Source organism: Petaurus breviceps, unplaced genomic scaffold, assembly GCF_028583685.1.
Source record: "Petaurus breviceps papuanus isolate PSGF00001 unplaced genomic scaffold, PetGlider_PUasm1.0 98, whole genome shotgun sequence".
NCBI lineage: Eukaryota > Metazoa > Chordata > Mammalia > Diprotodontia > Petauridae > Petaurus > Petaurus breviceps.
The window spans coordinates 62,426,538-62,444,694 of NW_027187460.1; the positions used below are offsets into that span (position 1 = coordinate 62,426,538).

Genomic DNA, 18,157 nt, shown 5'->3' on the forward strand with positions numbered 1-18,157 from the left:
AAAAAGACATTCATGGAGGACACAATATCTATCTTTTAGTATTTGAAGGGCTATTATGTGGAAGAAGAATTAGAATTATGTTTGTATGAAGACCAGCTTAGTCATAAAAACTTAAGAGTTGGATGTGACCTCAGAGGTCATCTAATCTGACCCATACCCAAGCAGGAATCCCAATTTATAACATGCCCAAAAAATAATCAGTCACCCAATCTTTACATATAATCCTCTTACTATGGGAGAACATACTATTTCCCAAAGCAAACAGTTCCATCTTTGATACCTCTGATTAGGAATTTTTTTTTCTTATTTCAAGCCTAAATCTATTTCTTTATAACTGCCTTCTATTTTTTCTAGTTCTACCCTTTGGAGCCAAGCTGAATAAATCTAATTTCTCTTGCTATAACAGCCCTTCAGATGCTTGAAAACAGTGATTGTGTTCCCTATAAGTCTTCTTTTCTCTAGACAAAATGCCCTATTTGAATTTTTGTATGGCACGATGTTAACCTTTACTATTCTTACTGCCTTCTCAATGCCTTTCCTGAAATACAGCACAAAGAATGAAATACAATATCCCAATTACTGTTTTGCCAAGATATATAGCTATATTTTTAAGTAATTCCTGCATAATAATTGGATTATTCTCTTTTTTAATTACATATGTAGGACTTTATACTTATCTCTACTAACTTTGATTTTATTAGATTCAACCCTTTCTAATTCTGTCATCTAACATGTTCCTCTCAACTTCAGGTTGTTTACAAGTTTAAGGGACTGTAATCTCTGTTTTATATAATGCTTGACTGTTAAGATTACTTGTAATGCTGTTGACTTAATAGAGTTTATAGTCCCCTTAGTCTTTTTCACATAAACTATTATCTTTTTTTTTCATTTTACAAATGCTTTATTAACTTCTGATTTACATCATTCATTTCCGCCAGATTTTGAATTACAAATTTTCTCCCCGTTTTTCCTCTACCCACCACCCCAAAATAACAGTCCCACAGGATGTCCCCTCCTTCAATCTGCTCTCTCCCATATCTTCTCCCATACCCCCTTCGTCTTTTCTAGTAGGGCGGATCTCTATGCCCCAGTGCCTGTATATCTTATTTCCTAATTACATGTAAAATAGTATTAATAATAGTGTGTGTGTGTGTGTGTGTGTGTGTGTATTTTTTAACATTTGATTTTAAAACTTTGAATTCCAGATTCATTCCCTTCTTCCCTAGTCACCCACCCTTACTGGGAAGATAAGCAGTTCAGTACAGGTTGTACATGTGTAGCTAATGCAAAACAATAACATAGTAGATATATTGTAAAAGACTGACTATATTTCCCTCCCTCCTATCCCACCTCCCACTTGTTCTATTCTCTACTTTGATCCTGTCCCTTTTCAAAAGTGGGTACTTCCAACTTCCCTCCCCCCAGCCTGCCCTCCCTTCCATCATCCCCCCTCTCATCCCCTTCCCCCCTACTCTCCTGTAGGGGTGAGATACCCTATTTAATGTATATTTCATTCCCTCCCCAAGCCAAATTCATTGAGAATAAGGTTGACCCATTCCCTTTTGCCTTCCTATTCTTCCCCTCCATTGTAACCATTTTCCCTTGCCTCTTCTATATGAGATAGTTTACCCCATTCTGTCTCTCTCCATCTCCTCTCATTATATTCCTCTCTCACCTCTTAATTTCACCTTTTAAGTATCATCCTTCTATCGGTCCTGTGCCCTCTATGTATACCTGTAAAGATAGATACATTCACATATGTATTCATATACCCATATACCCTTCAATATAGACATATATATATTTCTATTCCCTTCAACTATTTTCGTACTGAGAAAAGTTTCATCAGTTACAATTATCATTTTTCCATGTAGGAATGTTAATAGTTCAACTTTGATAAGTTCCTTATGATTTCTTTTCCCTGTTTACCTTCTCATGCTTCTCTTGCTTCTTGTATCTGAATGTCAAATTTTCTATTCAACTCTAGATTTTTCATCAAGAATGCTTGAAAGTCCTCTATTCCACTGAATGACCATATTTTCCCCTGAAACATGATACTCAGTTTTGCTGGGTAGGTGACTCTTGGTTTTAATCCCAGCTCCTTTGCCCTCCAGAAAATCATATTCTAAGCCCTTCGATCCCTCAGTGTAGAAGCTGCCAGATCCTGAGTTCTCCTGATTGTGTTTCCACAATATTCAAATTGTTTCTTCCTGGCTGTTTGTAATATTCTCTCCTTGATCTGGGAATTTTGGAACCTGGCTGGAATATTCCTAGGAGTTTTCTTTTTGGGATCTTTTTCAGGAGGTGATCGGTGGATTCTTTCAACCTCTATTTTGCCTTCTAGTTCTAAAACTTCAGGGCAGTTTTCCTTGAGAATTTCTTGGAGGATGATTTCTAGGTTCTTTCTTTGATCATGACTTTCAGGTAGTCCAGTAATTTTTAAATGATCTCTCCTGGATCTATTTTCTAGGTCAGTGGTTTTCCCATGAGATATTTCATATTGCCTTCTATTGTTTCATTTGTTTGGATCTGTTTAACAGCATCTTGATTTCTCATGAAGTCATTAGCTTCCATTTGCTCCAGTCTAATTCTGAAGGAATGATTCTCCTCAGTGAGCTTTTGAGATTCTTTTTCCATCTGGCAAATTTGGCTTTTTAAGGCATTCTTCTCATTGCCTTTTTTCAGCCTCTTTTGCCATTTGAGTTAGTCTATTTTTTTAAGGTGTGATTTTCCTCAATCAGGCTATTGACTCTTATTTCATAATTTTCTTACATCGTTGTCATTTCTCTTTCCAATTTTTCCTCCACTTCTCTTATCTGCTTCTTAAGGTCCTCTTATGGCCTGTAACCAGCTCATATTTTCCTTTGAAGCTTTTGGTGCAGTTCTGATTTCACTGTCTTCCTCCTGTTCCATGCTTTGATCCTTTTTGTCCCCAAAATAGGAGTCTAATGCTGGATTCTTCTGTTTGCTTTGCTTCCTTTGCCTGGTCATGTTGCCACTCAATTACTTGACTTTTGGGCTTTTTGCCACAGTAGGACTCTGCTACCAGACAGAGGAGCTTCACTGGGGTTTTAGTAGGTATTACTAAATACCAGAGGTATTAGTTGGGTACCCTCTCTGAAGCCTCCACTGGCTCTGGCAAGCTGGTCACACATGCCAGGACCTCCACCCTAGACTGCAATCCAGATCCAAGGAGGTTAAAGCAATAGCAATTACCCCTCAGACTGGTCGCTTGGTCCCCTTACACTCTGCAGGCCAGGAGCTGAAGCCGCCAAGTGGTGGCAGCTGCGCAGCCCTCAGCAAAGCCAACGCACTCCCTACTACTGGGTCCTAAAGTCCACATTGCACTTTGACCTCTCTGTCCTTAGCATCTATGTGTTGATAATTCTGTATCGCCACAGCTGCTGGTGATCTGGAGTCCCTCCAGCCAGTGGTGGTCAGGCCTGCATGGGGGCTAATACCTCAGTGTGGGGCTGGCCAGAGCGCTACGCTGGCCTGCTGGGCTATCCTCAGCAGGAGGTTAGCTTCTCTGTATGATTTTGTGAGTTCTGTAGCTCCAAAGTTTGTTTTTTACATGGATTGGAGGTGGTGAGAGTCAGAGCCGTGCAGAAGTCCTGTTTCTACCCCGCCGTCTTGACTCCGCCCCCTCTATTATTATCTTTTTTTAACCAAGGTATAAGTGTATGTATTTATCCTTCTTAAATTTAATGTTGTTAGATTGGGCACATTATTTTAGACTGTTGGGATTTTTTTGTTTTTTATTTTGGATATTTCCCTGCTTTAGTTCACATCATGTATAAATTTGTATCATAATCATGTACTTCATGACTATTATGCTTTCAGTCCTAGTTTTTCTTTTAAGAATGTTGAACAAAATAGAAACCTTTCAAGCATTCCACTAATTATTAGTCCCTGAGTTATTGTTCAGCCACTTCAAAATCCACGTGGCTTACTTATTTTCTAACTTGTCCAAAATAATATCTTTTTTTCTTTCTTTTGGAGGGCAGTTGGGGTTAAGTGACTTGCCTAACGTCACATGGCTAGTTTTTGTGTTAAGTGTCTGAGGCCAGATTTGAACTCAGGTCCTCCTGATTCCAGGGCCAGTTCACTGTGCCACCTAGCCACCCCCAAAATAATATCTTAAAAGATTTTTGTGTGATGCTTTGCCAAAATGTGCCGCTTTCTTCCAGTCAAAACCAGAAATAAGTCTACCCTGATTTGTTCTTGTTAAAACTAAAGTAGTGCATAGTGAGCTCTGAATACCTTTCTAATTGTTCATAAACCATTCCTTCAATGTAACCTAATTTAGAATTCTACCCGGAATTTCATTTCATGTTAGTTCAGCAAATACCCAATTATGTGCCTAACAAAAAATGTTACACACAAACCCTTGCTGCACTCAAGGATCTCACAGTCTATTGGGGAAGAGAATGAGTAGAAGGCAAATATTCAAAAAAACTGATACAGAGCAGAATGGTGCAGAGAAGTGTAAGCAGAGTGCTGTGAGACATTTGTAGAGAGATTTGAGGATCACTTTTACTTAAAGGTCTAAGGGATAGTTCTTCATGGAAGAGGTGGTTTTGGAGTTGAGCCTTGAAGGAAGGGAATGATTTCAGTAGTCTGATATCTCAAGGAAAGAGAAACTCTGTGATGGAGTATTTTAAGGAGTGAATAGTTCGCAATGTCAAAAGTTGCAGAGAGGTCAAGGAGAATTGAGGACTGAAAAAAGGACTGTTTGATTTGGTAATGAGGTCGTTAGTTGCTTTGGAAAGGGTTATAACGTAGTGAGGGGGGTGACAGCCATATTGAAAGGGGTTCAGAGTGAAAAAGTGGTGAGGAAGTAAAGGTAAGGAGCATGGAGTAGTATTTCAAAGAGTTTGGCATCAAAGGGAGAAGAGGATGACAGATCAATAACTTGAGGTATGTCAGTCAAAGGAAAATTATTTTAATGGATAGTAAATAATAATAACACATATATAGATAAATTATTGCATTTTATTCTGACAACAACCCTGTCAGGTGGGCACAACAGCTATCATTATCCCCATTTTTACAGATGAGAAAACTGAGAATCGGATGAAATGATGTACCTAGTCACACAGCAAGTAAAAGTATCTGAGGCAGAATTCCACCTCCAGTCTTCTCATCACCAAGCCCAGAGGTCTAAGATCATTATGCATTGTTATCTCCTTAAGAAGATTTGAGTATATTTGTAGTTTAAATAGAAGTTCATTGGCCTATAGTTTGAAGAACTCACACTTATCCTTGGTTTGAAAATTGGAATATTTGTCCATATTCTGGAGCACCTTTCCCATTCTCTTATCATTTTTTTTTTCAAAGATCATTGACAGTGGTTTACTAATCACATACAGAATTATTTTATTATCTTAGAATGTGGATAATGTAGGCCTGATGATTTGAAGAGCAGCTAGGAGATTATCTTTTGACTTACTTGGTGTTCTAATCCTCAGTAACTGTTTTTGTTATCCTTCCCAATCTGAGGGTTAGCTACCAGATGATAAATTTGAGCACAGCAGTTAAAGAATCCTATCTTCTAAGGCATGAATAGTTTTATTCTCTGCATTGGTGAAGGGTATACCCATACTGACAAAATCCCAAATCTTTCAAAGTATTGAAGCATATAGTTGAGAAATATTTAAAATTTAATGGTATTCTTTGACATTTCAAGGTCCCAGCCCAATCCCTCTTAACACCCTCCCCTGATCAAACCCTTTACACTTCATATGCATGGCTGGTATTGTTATTATGCAGATTATAACACAATAAAACTTGGTTTATCTTCATTCACCCAGACATCGCTGTTATCCTCATTTATCAGGTAGAGATAAATTTTTCTGAGCACATATAGTAATGCTCTTCCAGCTTTGTTTTCCACAATACTTACTGGCTAGCCGGCTAAGATACAACGTAAGGCTCTCTCCTGAACCCACCTGCCAACAAAGTACACAGACTGTGCTTCCCAGGTTAGCCCCAATGAGGGGGTGTGATACTATCCTTATATCCACCTGCATATTTTGACAACCTTCTGAAGGATGTCCAAAAGAATTCATCAGGATAAGAATACTACCTATAGGGGCAGCTAGGTGGCGCAGTGAATAGAGCACTGGTCCTGGAGTCAGGAGGATCTGAGTTCAAATGCGGCCTTAGACACTTAACACTTACTAGCTGTGTGACCTTGGGCAAGTCACATAACCCCAAATGCCCTACCTTCCCCCCTCCAAAAAAAAAAAAGAATACTACCTATAGAATGAATGCTAGCTTAGGAGGTTGGGGTAGAGTAAGGTTCAGTGGAGATTGTATTGCTATAAATATGGTGAAAGCTGTCCATTTTCCTGCCAAATAATCTCTAATTGAAAGTATATGTTGGAGCAAGAGGACTCATTCTCATTCTCATCCAGTGATTCTCTGTGTATGGTAGTGTGCTAGATCTGTTACATAGTCACACAGATCTAGTCTCTGCCAGCCGGGAGCTGTACTTTAGCCTTCCTTTTCTCTGTTTCTATTCCAAGTAGCTGAACTATAAATTTGGGCCAAGATCCAGAGTTAAGTTGTCATTATCTTCCTTCACGTGAAGGGAGTAGAGGGGACAGTGGCTATCCGGTAATTAGGGCATGGCAGCTAGAACATATTCTTTTTTTTTTTTTTAAGCAATTAGGGTTAAGTAACTTACTCAAGGTTACATGGCCAGTTATTTCTGGGTGTAGATACAATGTAAGGCTCTCTCCTGAACCCACCTGCCAACAAAGTACACAGACTGTGCTTCCCAGGTTAGCCCCAATGAGGGGGTGTGATCTGAGCCTGGATTCGATCCCAGGTCATCCCAATTCTGGGGCCGGTGCTCTTACTCGCTTTGCTACCTGGCCGCCCCAAGAACATATTCTTAAGGTTAGTAAACAGATGAAAGGTTTTTCGGCAATTATCCCATATGTGTCTGTGTACTAGTTAAGGATCCTAAAGCATTAGGAAACCCATAGAGTTTACTTGGAAGTTTTCCAATATTATATCTGAACATCTAGTATATAACCATGTTGAAAATAAACTTAATTTTTCTCATTTGCTGAGTATAAAAATCATGCTACCTTCTAATCAAGTAGTTGTATGGCTCACTTTTTCTTAGAGATCTCATTAGGACCAGATAACATGACTATATCATAGTGATGGTGATGGTAGTCAGATTGAAAGGCGTTGAAAGTGAAAAGATGGTAAGTAGAGGCAAGGAGCACAGACTAGGATAATTAACACATGTTAAGTCATGTTTATCAGTCACTTTTTGTAAAATATTAATTAGGGATAAAGTAAACATTTGTGAAAATGCCAGTCTTTTTTTAATTATAAAAATCAGGAAGTATTTCAACTTTTTAGCAAATCTAGGGCTATTCCATCTATATTGAATATGTAATGTATCTCTTCTCCAACCATTTCTCTTTTCTACTCAAGATTCATAATCGATATGAAGGCAAGGATGTTTCAAAACACAAACGGAATTTGGCCATAGCAGGTGGTGTAACATTGTCTGTAATAGTATCTCCGGTCGTAGCTGCAGTAACTGTAGGTAAGCAAATACTGAACACCTTCAGATACCCCAGACTTCATTTTCCTTAGTTTTAAGGAAATTATAAAATAAGGAATTTTGAAGTTAATGTTAAATATGAAAGGTTCAATTTGAAAATGATAAATTTATGGTTAAGGAAAATTACTTTTTGATATTTAGTGTAGAGACTGCAACTTAATTCCAGGGCAGATAGTTAAAATTTTAGTGGAATAAGTTATTTTTGTATGCATATTCAAGTTTGAACTCTGGCACTTTTATTTTGTACTCATCATTCCTTAAAAATGCTTTCCAAATCTCATTTTTTCAGTGTTTTATTTTTTGGTTCATAATGACATTTAATTTAAATTCTCTTTTTTTTAAGGCATTGGTGTTCCTATTATGTTGGCTTATGTTTATGGAGTCGTTCCAATATCTCTGTGTCGAAGTGGAGGTTGTGGAGTGTCAGCAGGCAATGGAAAGGGAGTCAGGATCGAATTTGATGATGAAAATGATATAAATATTGGTGGAACAAATATAGCAGTAGGTAAGCCTTTTAACCAAAGGAAGCATATTACCTGACAGTAAATGCATCAAAATGATCCAATATTATCTAGAGTCATAAGATGTGGGTTTAAATCCTGGCTTTACCATTTACTTTCCCATTTGCCTAAAGACAAGGCACTTAACCTTTTAGCATTGGCTTTCTCATCTGTAAAATCTAGAGTATTGAACAAAATGAACTCAGATCTCTTTCAGCTCTAAATCAGAGATTATGTAATCATAAATGATAGAATTCCTTTGTATTTATTTGGACCAATTTGAATGCAGGCCTGTTTTCTAAGTAAAAGTAATTATAAAGTAAAACCTCTTAGGTAAGGACTACATGCAATGTAGTCCAAGTTTATATCTGTTTTCTAGGCTTCCATATTCAGTTCATCAAGCCATTATTATGCACCAAGTATGTGCCAAGAGTAAAGATGAAAAGTCAAAACAAAACAGCTTCTTCCCTTGAGTAGCTTATATTCGACTAGATACCACATATCACACTACCATACTGAACTTGAAGTTCATTAAAACTCACAGATCTTTTTTAGATCAACTGATAACTAGCTATGCCTTTCCCCACATTGTACTTCTAAAGTTGATTTTTTTAAACTTGTGGGTAAGACTTTACATTCATCCCAATAAATTTCATCTTATTAAATTCAGTCCAGTGTTCTGCCCTGTTAGGATAGTTCTGAATCCTGACCATCATTGTCCAGTGTGGGAATTGTTTCTCCCAGATTTGTATTATCTGCAACTCTTATAAGCATGCTCTCTGTTATTTATTCAAGTCATTAATAAAAATATTAAGTAGCATAAAACCATTTATGACTATTGGATAGGTCTATCCATTCAGTTACCTTCAAACCCACCTAATCATCACTTCCACATATCTCCATCTTTTTCAAAGAGCACTGTGAGAAACATTCATCAAATGTATTTTCCTTTTCTTTCAATTGAGTGAGTGTTACAGTGCTAAAAAAGAAAGCAAGATTAGTATAGTATAACCTCTCCTTGATGGAACCATGCTGACTTTTGTAATCAGCAGTTCCTTTTATAGGTGTTCCCTAACCATCTTTTTGAATTGAAGTCATACTCATTGGCCTATAGCTTGAGGACTCTATTCTTGTTTTGAATTTTTTTTTTTTAAGAGGACAGCATTTAAGGGACAACCCTTCTCTAGTCCTTTGGTACTTCTATTCTCCATAGTCATTGGCTAAGCAGTCATGTCTGCTACTTTTAGGCCCAAGAATGTAGTTAATATCAGGCAGATGACCTGAATTCCTCGGGGACAGCTAATTGTTCTTCATACTTCATCAGGAAAAAAAAGAATCAAAGTAAGATTCAACAGCTCTTTCTTCTCTTCATCAGAAATTACAGCCCTTCTATATCACTGATCTCTCTTCAAACCTCATTATACTTGACATTTCTGTAGCGTTTAACACTATAAATCTCTACCCCTTTGTTGATCACATCTCATCCCTTGATTTTTGTGCTGTTTCTCTCTTTTTCCTCATACAGGTCTACATCTACTTTTCTGGTCTTGTTTTGGATCTCCTCAAGTACTTTCTTTTTATTCTATGGGAGTATTCTACTAAAACCCTGTCCCTTGCTCTTAATTTCTTATCTATGCCTTCTGCTGTCACAGTCAAATCTGTTACTTTGGTAGAATATCCCCTTGCACTTGAGGTCCAGACCCACACTGAAATCTTGTACTTTTTAATATGAGTACATTTCCTAAATGAGAGTGATAATCTGTACTTGGATCTCCTGCTATTAACTTCAGCTTCGTATTTTCAAAACCAAACTAACCTTCTTCCCCATAAAACTTGGTATTTCTAACTTTGCTGTTGCTCTTCATAGCACCACCTTTCTCCTAGTCACCCAGGCTTTAAAATGCCAGTCATCTTCCAATCTTCCATCTCCCCCCACATCCAGTAACTTCTTCAATTCTGTCAGTTGTGTCTCTGTGGTCTCCTGGCATGAGTGGTCATGCCCATGGCCTCCTCACCTGCATCACCTCAGAATAGCAATAAATTGATCAAATACACTAAAAGAAAAATAATTTTTAAAAGGTTAAGAAATTTTCACAGGGGAAACTTCACAGAAAAGCTGATGGAAATAAAATTTAAAAACCTTTTATAATGAGTTAATACTGTGGGGTAAAATAAATAAAGGAGAAATCTCTTGCAAGAAGAAAATACAGTACTACAAGTATAACAACAGGAGCAGCTAGGTGGTGCAATGAATAGAGCACTGGCCCTGGAGTCAGGAGAACCTGAGTTCAAATCCAGCCTCAGACACTTAACACTTACTAGCCATGTGACCTTGGGCAAGTCACTTAACCCCAATTGCCCTCCCTTCCCCCCGCAAAAAGCAAAATAAAAAAGGTATAATAACTATAGACACCCCCTTCCAGAAGAAAGAATAGAACAATGATAAGAACCTTCCAGGGAGTTTTAAAAGCTCAGTGAGAGAATTAAAGGAAAATAAAAGGGATAGAAATTAGATCTTTTAAAGAAAGCTTTATCATTCCTTCTTTACCTAAACAAATTAATAAACTTTCTACCTTATGTTATCTTATCAAGTGTAGTATAAATATATATAGTTATGTGTTTCATGTAGACATGAATCCTTCAGAAATAAGTTGAATTATAATGTTTAGGTCAAAATCAGTCAAGTCTTTTGAGAGATTTAGTCAAATCTTATCTCGTGGCATTTTCTTGATTATATGTTCAGTCATTATTCATTAGTTGTGCTCTTCATATAAGCATTTTATCTGCTTCCATCTCTCTTAACTTGGAATTTCACTTTTACCTTGAAATTTTCAGCAATTATAATTAAATTCATTTTAGTTTTTTGAAAATGTTTTTATTTAGATGCAACTTCAGTAGCAGAAGCACGCCATAACCCTAGCATAGGGGAAGGCAGTGTTGGTGGACTGACTGGTAGTTTGAGTGCTAGTGGAAGCCACATGGATCGAATAGGAGCCATTCGAGACAACTTAAGTGAAACAGCCAGCACTATGGCACTAGCTGGAGCTAGTATAACAGGGAGTCTATCAGGAAGTGCAATGGTCAACTGTTTTAACCGGTAAGAAATGTTCTCTACACTCTGATAACCATAGTAAGCTGGTTGTGGAATCATTAGAGCCTAAGGCATTATCAGTGAAAATTATCTCATCAAATAGAACCTATGTGTTATGATTTGCTAATTAACATGATTCCCATAGATTCAGTTTGTCAAGCTTTTAAAAAAATAATTCTAATTGGAAAAAAATTAATCAAGATTGTAATCTGACCCTTTTTATAGATCAGAAAAGAGTAATACTGTTTTTGTGTTATAAATATTAGAAGCTAGAAATAAAGCATATTACTCTTCCAGTTTCTCAGAACAAAAGCATGTATGTCATAGGTGTTAAGAATTTAGTAATGAAAATTTTATATTCTAAGTTAGTATTGAATACCTAACACTAAACTAGCCTTTTTTTGTTGTGTTTTCATTCTCAATAATTGAGTAAATATTTATACAGTAATTGAAATAACAAAGTATGAGAAGCTTTCTAGCTATCTTACCTTTTCTTCTCTTTGATTCTACATGGCTAATTCAGTATTTAGTAATTGTGGCTTGCCATTATTTATTAGCCATGATCATATGTAAATGTATAGAAGTATTATGAGTGTTAAAAGATAATATAGAATAAGTTAGAAATCCTGTTATATAACTCTTATCAGAGTTCTTGTTCTTAAATGCAAACTTTTTTGCTACAGTGTATATCTTTTGGATCTTTATGTCTCATTTGTAAAATAATATACAATTCATTTGGTCACTTTTAACTTAGGATATTTTGGCTCGCTGTTTCCGCAAAATGTTATTATTCAAAATTGCTTCTAAGTGGAGTTACTTTGAAATAGAAAGATTACAAGTTTCTAGAGTCTGAAAATGAGAATAGAGTAAGTTAAAATTCTTTCAAGATTTAATTCATGTTGGGGCGGCTAGGTGGCACAGTGAATAGAGCACTGGCCCTGGAGTCAGAAGGACCTGAGTTCAAATCCGGCCTCAGATACTTAACACAAAAACTAGGCATGTGACCTTGGGCAAGTCACTTAATCCCAATTGCCCTCCAAAAAGCAAAAAAAAAAAAAAAAAGCTTTATTCCATGTTGCAATAAGTGAATATCCTCCTCAGCATATTAATTATCAGCTCATTATCACCAGCAGGCCTAAACTGATAATACAGCGTTGTTGTATTTCAGTTGCCTTTAAGTAAACAAATAAGATTTGTCCTTTTAAACCAGAACTTTGGAAACTAATTTTGTAGTTGTTTTCTATAGTAACCATTCTCATTTACAGGGCCGAATCTTTTTCTTCCTCAAAAGAGTTACTAATTTTTAACATATAATAGTGCTGGCATTTCATCTAATTTTGAATTTTTCTTATTTGTATTTTTTTCCCACCTCCCCAAGGTTGGAAGTACAAGCGGATGTACAGAAAGAACGGTACAGTCTAAGTGGAGAATCTGGCACAGTCAGTTTGGGAACAGTTAGTGATAATGCCAGTACCAAAGCAATGGCAGGATCCATCATAAATTCCTACATCCCATTGGACAAGTAAGGAAAAATTTAGTTAAAATTAAGAAGAATAAATTTATTAGATCAATTTTAAGAGAACTAAGTCAAATGATCAGTTTGCATAGTGATTCTAATCAGCAAATTTCTCACTTTGGAATGGAAATAATATGAAATTATGTAATAAAATTGCCAGAGCAAAAAAATATATATATTATAAAAGGAATATAGGGAGCAAAGCTTTTTTTTTTTTAAAAGAAAGTTGTGGTTGTAGCAAAGAAATGGATGTTTTCCAGTCTTGATACTGTTGATTAGGAGGAAAGTAGGTTTTAGACAGCTGGGTGGTACAGTGGAAAGAATGCTGGACCTGGAATCAGGAAGACTCATCTTCCTGAGTTCACATCTAGCCTCAGATTCTTCTTACCTCGCTGTGTGACCCTGGGCAAGTCACTTAAACTTGTTTCTCTTAGTTTCTTTATCTGTAAAATGAATTGGTGAAGGAAATGACATTGCCAAGAAAACCCTAAATGGGGTCACAAGGAGTCAGACACAACTGAAAATGACTGAGTGAAGCATTGGAAGAGAAAAGGCCTTATTTAAAGCCAGTAGCTTTTATAATACTTTTGAAGAAAAATTTTAACCCAAAAAAAACCTTAGCTGTTTCTGAATGAAATTTTAGCATTTCTTGTACAACTTTGAAGTGACTTTTAACCATTATTATCAAATTTTTACAGCTAATTTATTAATTTCTCTTGGCTTTAAATCAGATATTTATATGCATCGTGAATTTTTTGTTTCAGAGAAAGCAATAGTATGGAGGTACAAGTCGACATTGAATCAAAACCAGCCAAATTCCGACACAATAGTGGAAGCAGTAGCGTGGAGGATGGCAGTAGTGCTCTTGGCCGTGGCCATGCTAGTGGAGTGCCAGAAGGTAAATCCAGTGCCACCAAGTGGTCCAAAGAAGCAGCAAGCAAAAAACCTAAAGGTAAACTGAGGAAAAAGAGCAGCATGAAGATAAATGAGACCAGAGAGGAGATGGATGCACAGCTGTTAGAGCAACAGAGCACGAACTCCAGTGAATTTGACTCGCCATCTCTCAGTGACAGCATTCCCTCTGTAGCTGACTCCCACTCGAGTCATTTTTCTGAATTCAGTTGCTCTGACTTGGAAAGCATGAAAACTTCTTGTAGTCATGGCTCCAATGATTATCATACACGTTTTGCTACTGTTAGCATTCTTCCTGAGGTAGAAAATGACCGCCTGGAAAACTCTCCCCATCCAAATGGCATTCCTGTGCTGACTACCCCTGCTGAAGTTCCACCCTTAAGTTATATTGCTGAAGAGTGTGGGAGCAGTGTGACAACGGCCAGTGTAGATCTCTGTTTTGGTGGGGGTCTGAAGGAAACAAATAACAATGACTCACAACAGGTTATGGAATTAAATGCTACAATTCAGACTGAAATTTAGGCCTGTAAGTGCTGCAAGATATTTACCACTGAACAGCCCTATCTGGAGCTGGTTGAACTACCTGTGACTACTGTAAGTTTCAAGTTACCAGCAGAAGCCAGGTTTCATAATGATGATGCAGTTAGATTTTATATGTAACAAGGCAAAATGCTTCATGTGGATCTTAGTTATCAAACTTTGTGAAGTGAAATGAAGCTTTAAAAGTGCATTAAAACAGGACAATAAACCGTAAGATGAAAGCTAATGTTTTGTGTGTTTGCCACAAAACTTTGCTTTAAAGTACATACTTGTGTATTCAGATAGAAATTTGGCTTAATTTATAATGGATATATAAAATACTAATGTAGTTCTACAACATTCTCATAAAACTTGAGACTTTCTGATAATGGGTAGTGGCAATTTATTGAAAACCACTAAGGGATATTGTTTAAAAGAAACATGAGTCTCCCAGGATCCTTGCAGATTATTCTCCAATAGCTGATGTCCTTTATAACATTTCTTCTCATAACTGGGCACAAATTTTTTTTTCCCTTCTGGGATAAATCATATGCAATGTCACTATACAGAGCTTAATGCAGCCCATTTACTACTGTTTGGATATTTGTACACTTTAAGCAATGTTATGGCAATTTTTGCACAACTTTGAAATAGAGAAACATGGTACGTGGTATATCTTGTATAATGTTTATATCACCTTGCTAGAAAGGTATAATGGTAATTAAGTAGACGGACAGAAACAATGATAAGATATATACAAAATGTAAAATAAGACTCCATTGGTTTATAAGCATTTTAAAGAAACAGTTACTCTTTTCATCAAGGGGAAGAATGTGCCCCACTGATTCTTGGTGCCTTTGGAATAGACTGGGTTTTAAGTGCCTGGTTGTTTGAGGATTTTACTGTGTTGTTTTCCAGAACGTCCTCTTTGGCCACCTTGGATTATAAAGAATAACTACAGAACCTAGAATTTCTGTGGTAGATAGGGAACACATAATTCTTATTGCTGATGATGATGAAAAAGTATTAGCCTACCAAAGACTCACTCAGGCTTTAGTGGACAACTTTTACACAACAACAGTTTGCAAAACACATGCCCATCTCCAATCATTGAATCAAAATACAGTGCAGTGCTTGCACAGGTATAAAAGGCAGATTCCCAGTATGGCCAGCTTAATTCCTTTTAACTTTTGCTTTACAAAAGAAGGTGACTCTGGCCAAAATGCATGCATGCATGCATGCATTAACTTTCCTGCCTAATTAACTAAAATGCAAAGCAAGTGATTCTGATAAAATAGTAAAAAATGTTCTCTTCTATGTTTCTTGTAAGTATTGCCATTATGGTGCTACCGAGAGTTTTGGTTTGGTTAAAAAGAAAAATGCCATGGGCTGCAGTCCTTTTCCATGATTCTTCCTTCCCAGTTCCATTAATATGCTTATAACACTAGTGCCAGTTACGTTATTTGATAATGCTTGTTACGATATTTGTATATTTGTTTGCAATCCAATTTTGCTCAATAATATGCGTGTAAACTGCATACCTGAAATAAATGTAAGTACTAATATTTTATTGTCTTTTGATTTGTGCATAACCTTCTTTTATAAGAACAAGAGTATTATTTTACTATGTTGTTTTCATAAAGATTGCCAGCTATCAAGATATTTCTAATCCTGAGCCCAAAATTATAATCAATCTCAGCAAGGAGCTAGCCAAAAGGATTCAAGATGAAAGTAAAATTGTTAAACATCATAGGCCCAAGGACAGATTGGGGCACTCAACTGGAGGTCTCCTTCCACATTGACATCAATCTACAAATAGTTATCTTGGGGTCCAGTCATTTGACTAGTTGAGGCACAATGTACTATCATCTTGCTTACATGTTTTTCACAAGAGTAACATGAAAGGCCCTATCAAATGCATTGCTAAAATATAGGTAAATTAAACATTTCCTCAATTTACTGGTTTAATACATCAGTAACTGTAGTAAGGTTAGTATGGCATGACAGGTTCTTTTCCGTCCTATTCAGACATTTATCTTCCTCTAATCTTGCAATGCTTCTCCTGTCCTCCACAGCCTCTGAAAGGTCCCTGACAGTGGCTTACCAGTTACATCTGACAATTGCTCATATGCTGAAGTTCACTTCTGGTTCTTCTGGACTAGGTGACACTTGACCTCATCACAGACCATGAATTGTGCTTTCTTACCGTCTCCTTAGTTTGAGTATTAGCTCCCTCTTTGTACATATTTGTTCTTTCTGAGGTACAATGTCGCTTTTCCTCTGAACTCATTAAAATTTGAGATTGGATGTCATGGGACAGAAGGGACAGGGGAATCATTTACCCAACTGTCTAGCACTTTTTTTTGGGCAGCAATCCCGCGTAAGTGACTTGCCCAGGGTCACACAGCTAGTAAGTGTCAGGTAGGATTTGAATTCAGTTCCTCCTGATTCTGGAACCACCTAGCTGCCCCTAGCATTCTTTCTTACCAGATAATAAACAGCTGTTAACCCTTTGTCTCGAGGACACTGAAAAATGAACTTAAGAGTTTTATTTAACATAAAATACTAGCACTGTGTTAGATGTTGACAACTGCAACCCAAGAGAACAAAAAATCACTTGGCCTTCTTGGATCCCCTCCAACCTCTCTGTGTCTATAAAGTGAGATGTGCTTTGCCAATGGTAGTTGTTAAGTAAATGTTACTGACTGAAAATTAACTAATACCCCATACTGTTTATCCCTGAGGTTTTTGTTTGGTTTTTGCCACCGGATGACATTTCTGCAGTCATTTAGATGCCACTTGACTTACACTCTCAGGCTTTGTTGTGTATTGTGATTTCAATTCTGCCATCTGCTGGGCCTTGGAAATATATATGTGTAGGGAATATCGTGGAAAGACATTTAAAGTAGTGGTATGTGACCAGTATTCCAGCAATTCTCCAAATCATTTGCAGCAGACCAATTTTATTGTTAGATTCCCAACCTTTTCTGTCAAAAGTCTGACTTAAATTCTATTTTAAGTTATGAAAGTTTTAACTTCTTTTGTTACATGTTATTATACTTAAATAATGTTTGTGAGCCTTAGTTATTTTCCTGTGTGCCAAATAATTTAATTGCTGCTTTTTTTCCCCTTCTAAATATACTTTCCCCATCCCATCTCATTTCAATCCAGCCTGTGACAATTCTTTCTGAAGCACATTTTTAAAGGATTTCTTAGTATTGGTGTATATATGCCTGTGACTTTAAATGCCTGTCTTTCTTTTAGTTGCCTTTTTAAGTTTTTCTCTAGTATGTTACCTATATTGCTCATGCTGTTTTCTCAATTTGTAGTTTTCCTTAAAATGACTATAGTATACTATAAACAGACCCTTAGATCTGTTACATAAAATCATTCGGTATGTAACAACTCTTGTGGAATAGCACATAACTTAAAAGGTTTACAAAACAGTTTTCTCATCTTTTGAGGTTGGTAGTACAAACTCCATTTTACTGATGAGAAAACAAAAGCTCTTAGGATTTAAGAGGACTTGCTGAGGTGAGGTCATACTGCTAGTAAGTCTCTTAAAGTAGAATTTGAACCTAGGACTCCTAACTAATAGAGCCTGTGCTCTTTCCATTACACCGTGATGGCTCTCAGGAAAGGAACACAAATGTGCAGGGATATCATCATCATGGTCTCTGAGAACTTGTCACATCTACTGATAATCATTATTTTTTACATCTTTCCTGAAACTTACTCCACTCATTCAGAATTTATTCTTAGATCTGGTCTTTACTTACATCTTCCTGGTGTTTTTGCTTAGTTTTAATTTGTCTCAATATTTGAGCCTACCTTGATCTTGAAACTTGAAGATCCACAGTTAAACCTCCTGTAAGCCAAATCTCACTGATTCTAAGTTTCTTTGATCCCTATCCCGTCTCCTGGGTAGGCCACGCATTGAATAAAACTTTTTTTTTTTTGTACATACAATGATAACTGGTCAATATCGCTTTTATTTTGTCATGAAAAGTTAGGCTTCTAGAATTTTG

At 36.7% G+C, this 18,157-nt stretch overlaps 1 protein-coding gene across 4 annotated transcripts in view; it reads left to right on the forward strand.

Annotated features, from left to right (window-relative positions):
• The window catches only part of RNF19A (ring finger protein 19A, RBR E3 ubiquitin protein ligase), a 79,646-nt gene extending 63,952 nt beyond the window's left edge, over window positions 1-15,694 (forward strand). For 3 of the 4 annotated variants that reach the window (XM_069080966.1, XM_069080964.1, XM_069080963.1), the window contains 5 exons: window positions 7,459-7,573; window positions 7,935-8,096; window positions 10,975-11,188; window positions 12,561-12,704; window positions 13,463-15,694. In XM_069080966.1, coding sequence (XP_068937067.1) covers window positions 7,459-7,573; window positions 7,935-8,096; window positions 10,975-11,188; window positions 12,561-12,704; window positions 13,463-14,132 — 1,305 coding nt within the window. In that variant the 3' untranslated portion in view covers window positions 14,133-15,694. The remainder of the gene's footprint in view (window positions 1-7,458; window positions 7,574-7,934; window positions 8,097-10,974; window positions 11,189-12,560; window positions 12,705-13,462) is intronic. The other variant, XM_069080967.1, reaches the window with a different exon arrangement.
• The last annotated feature ends 2,463 nt before the right edge of the window (window positions 15,695-18,157 follow it).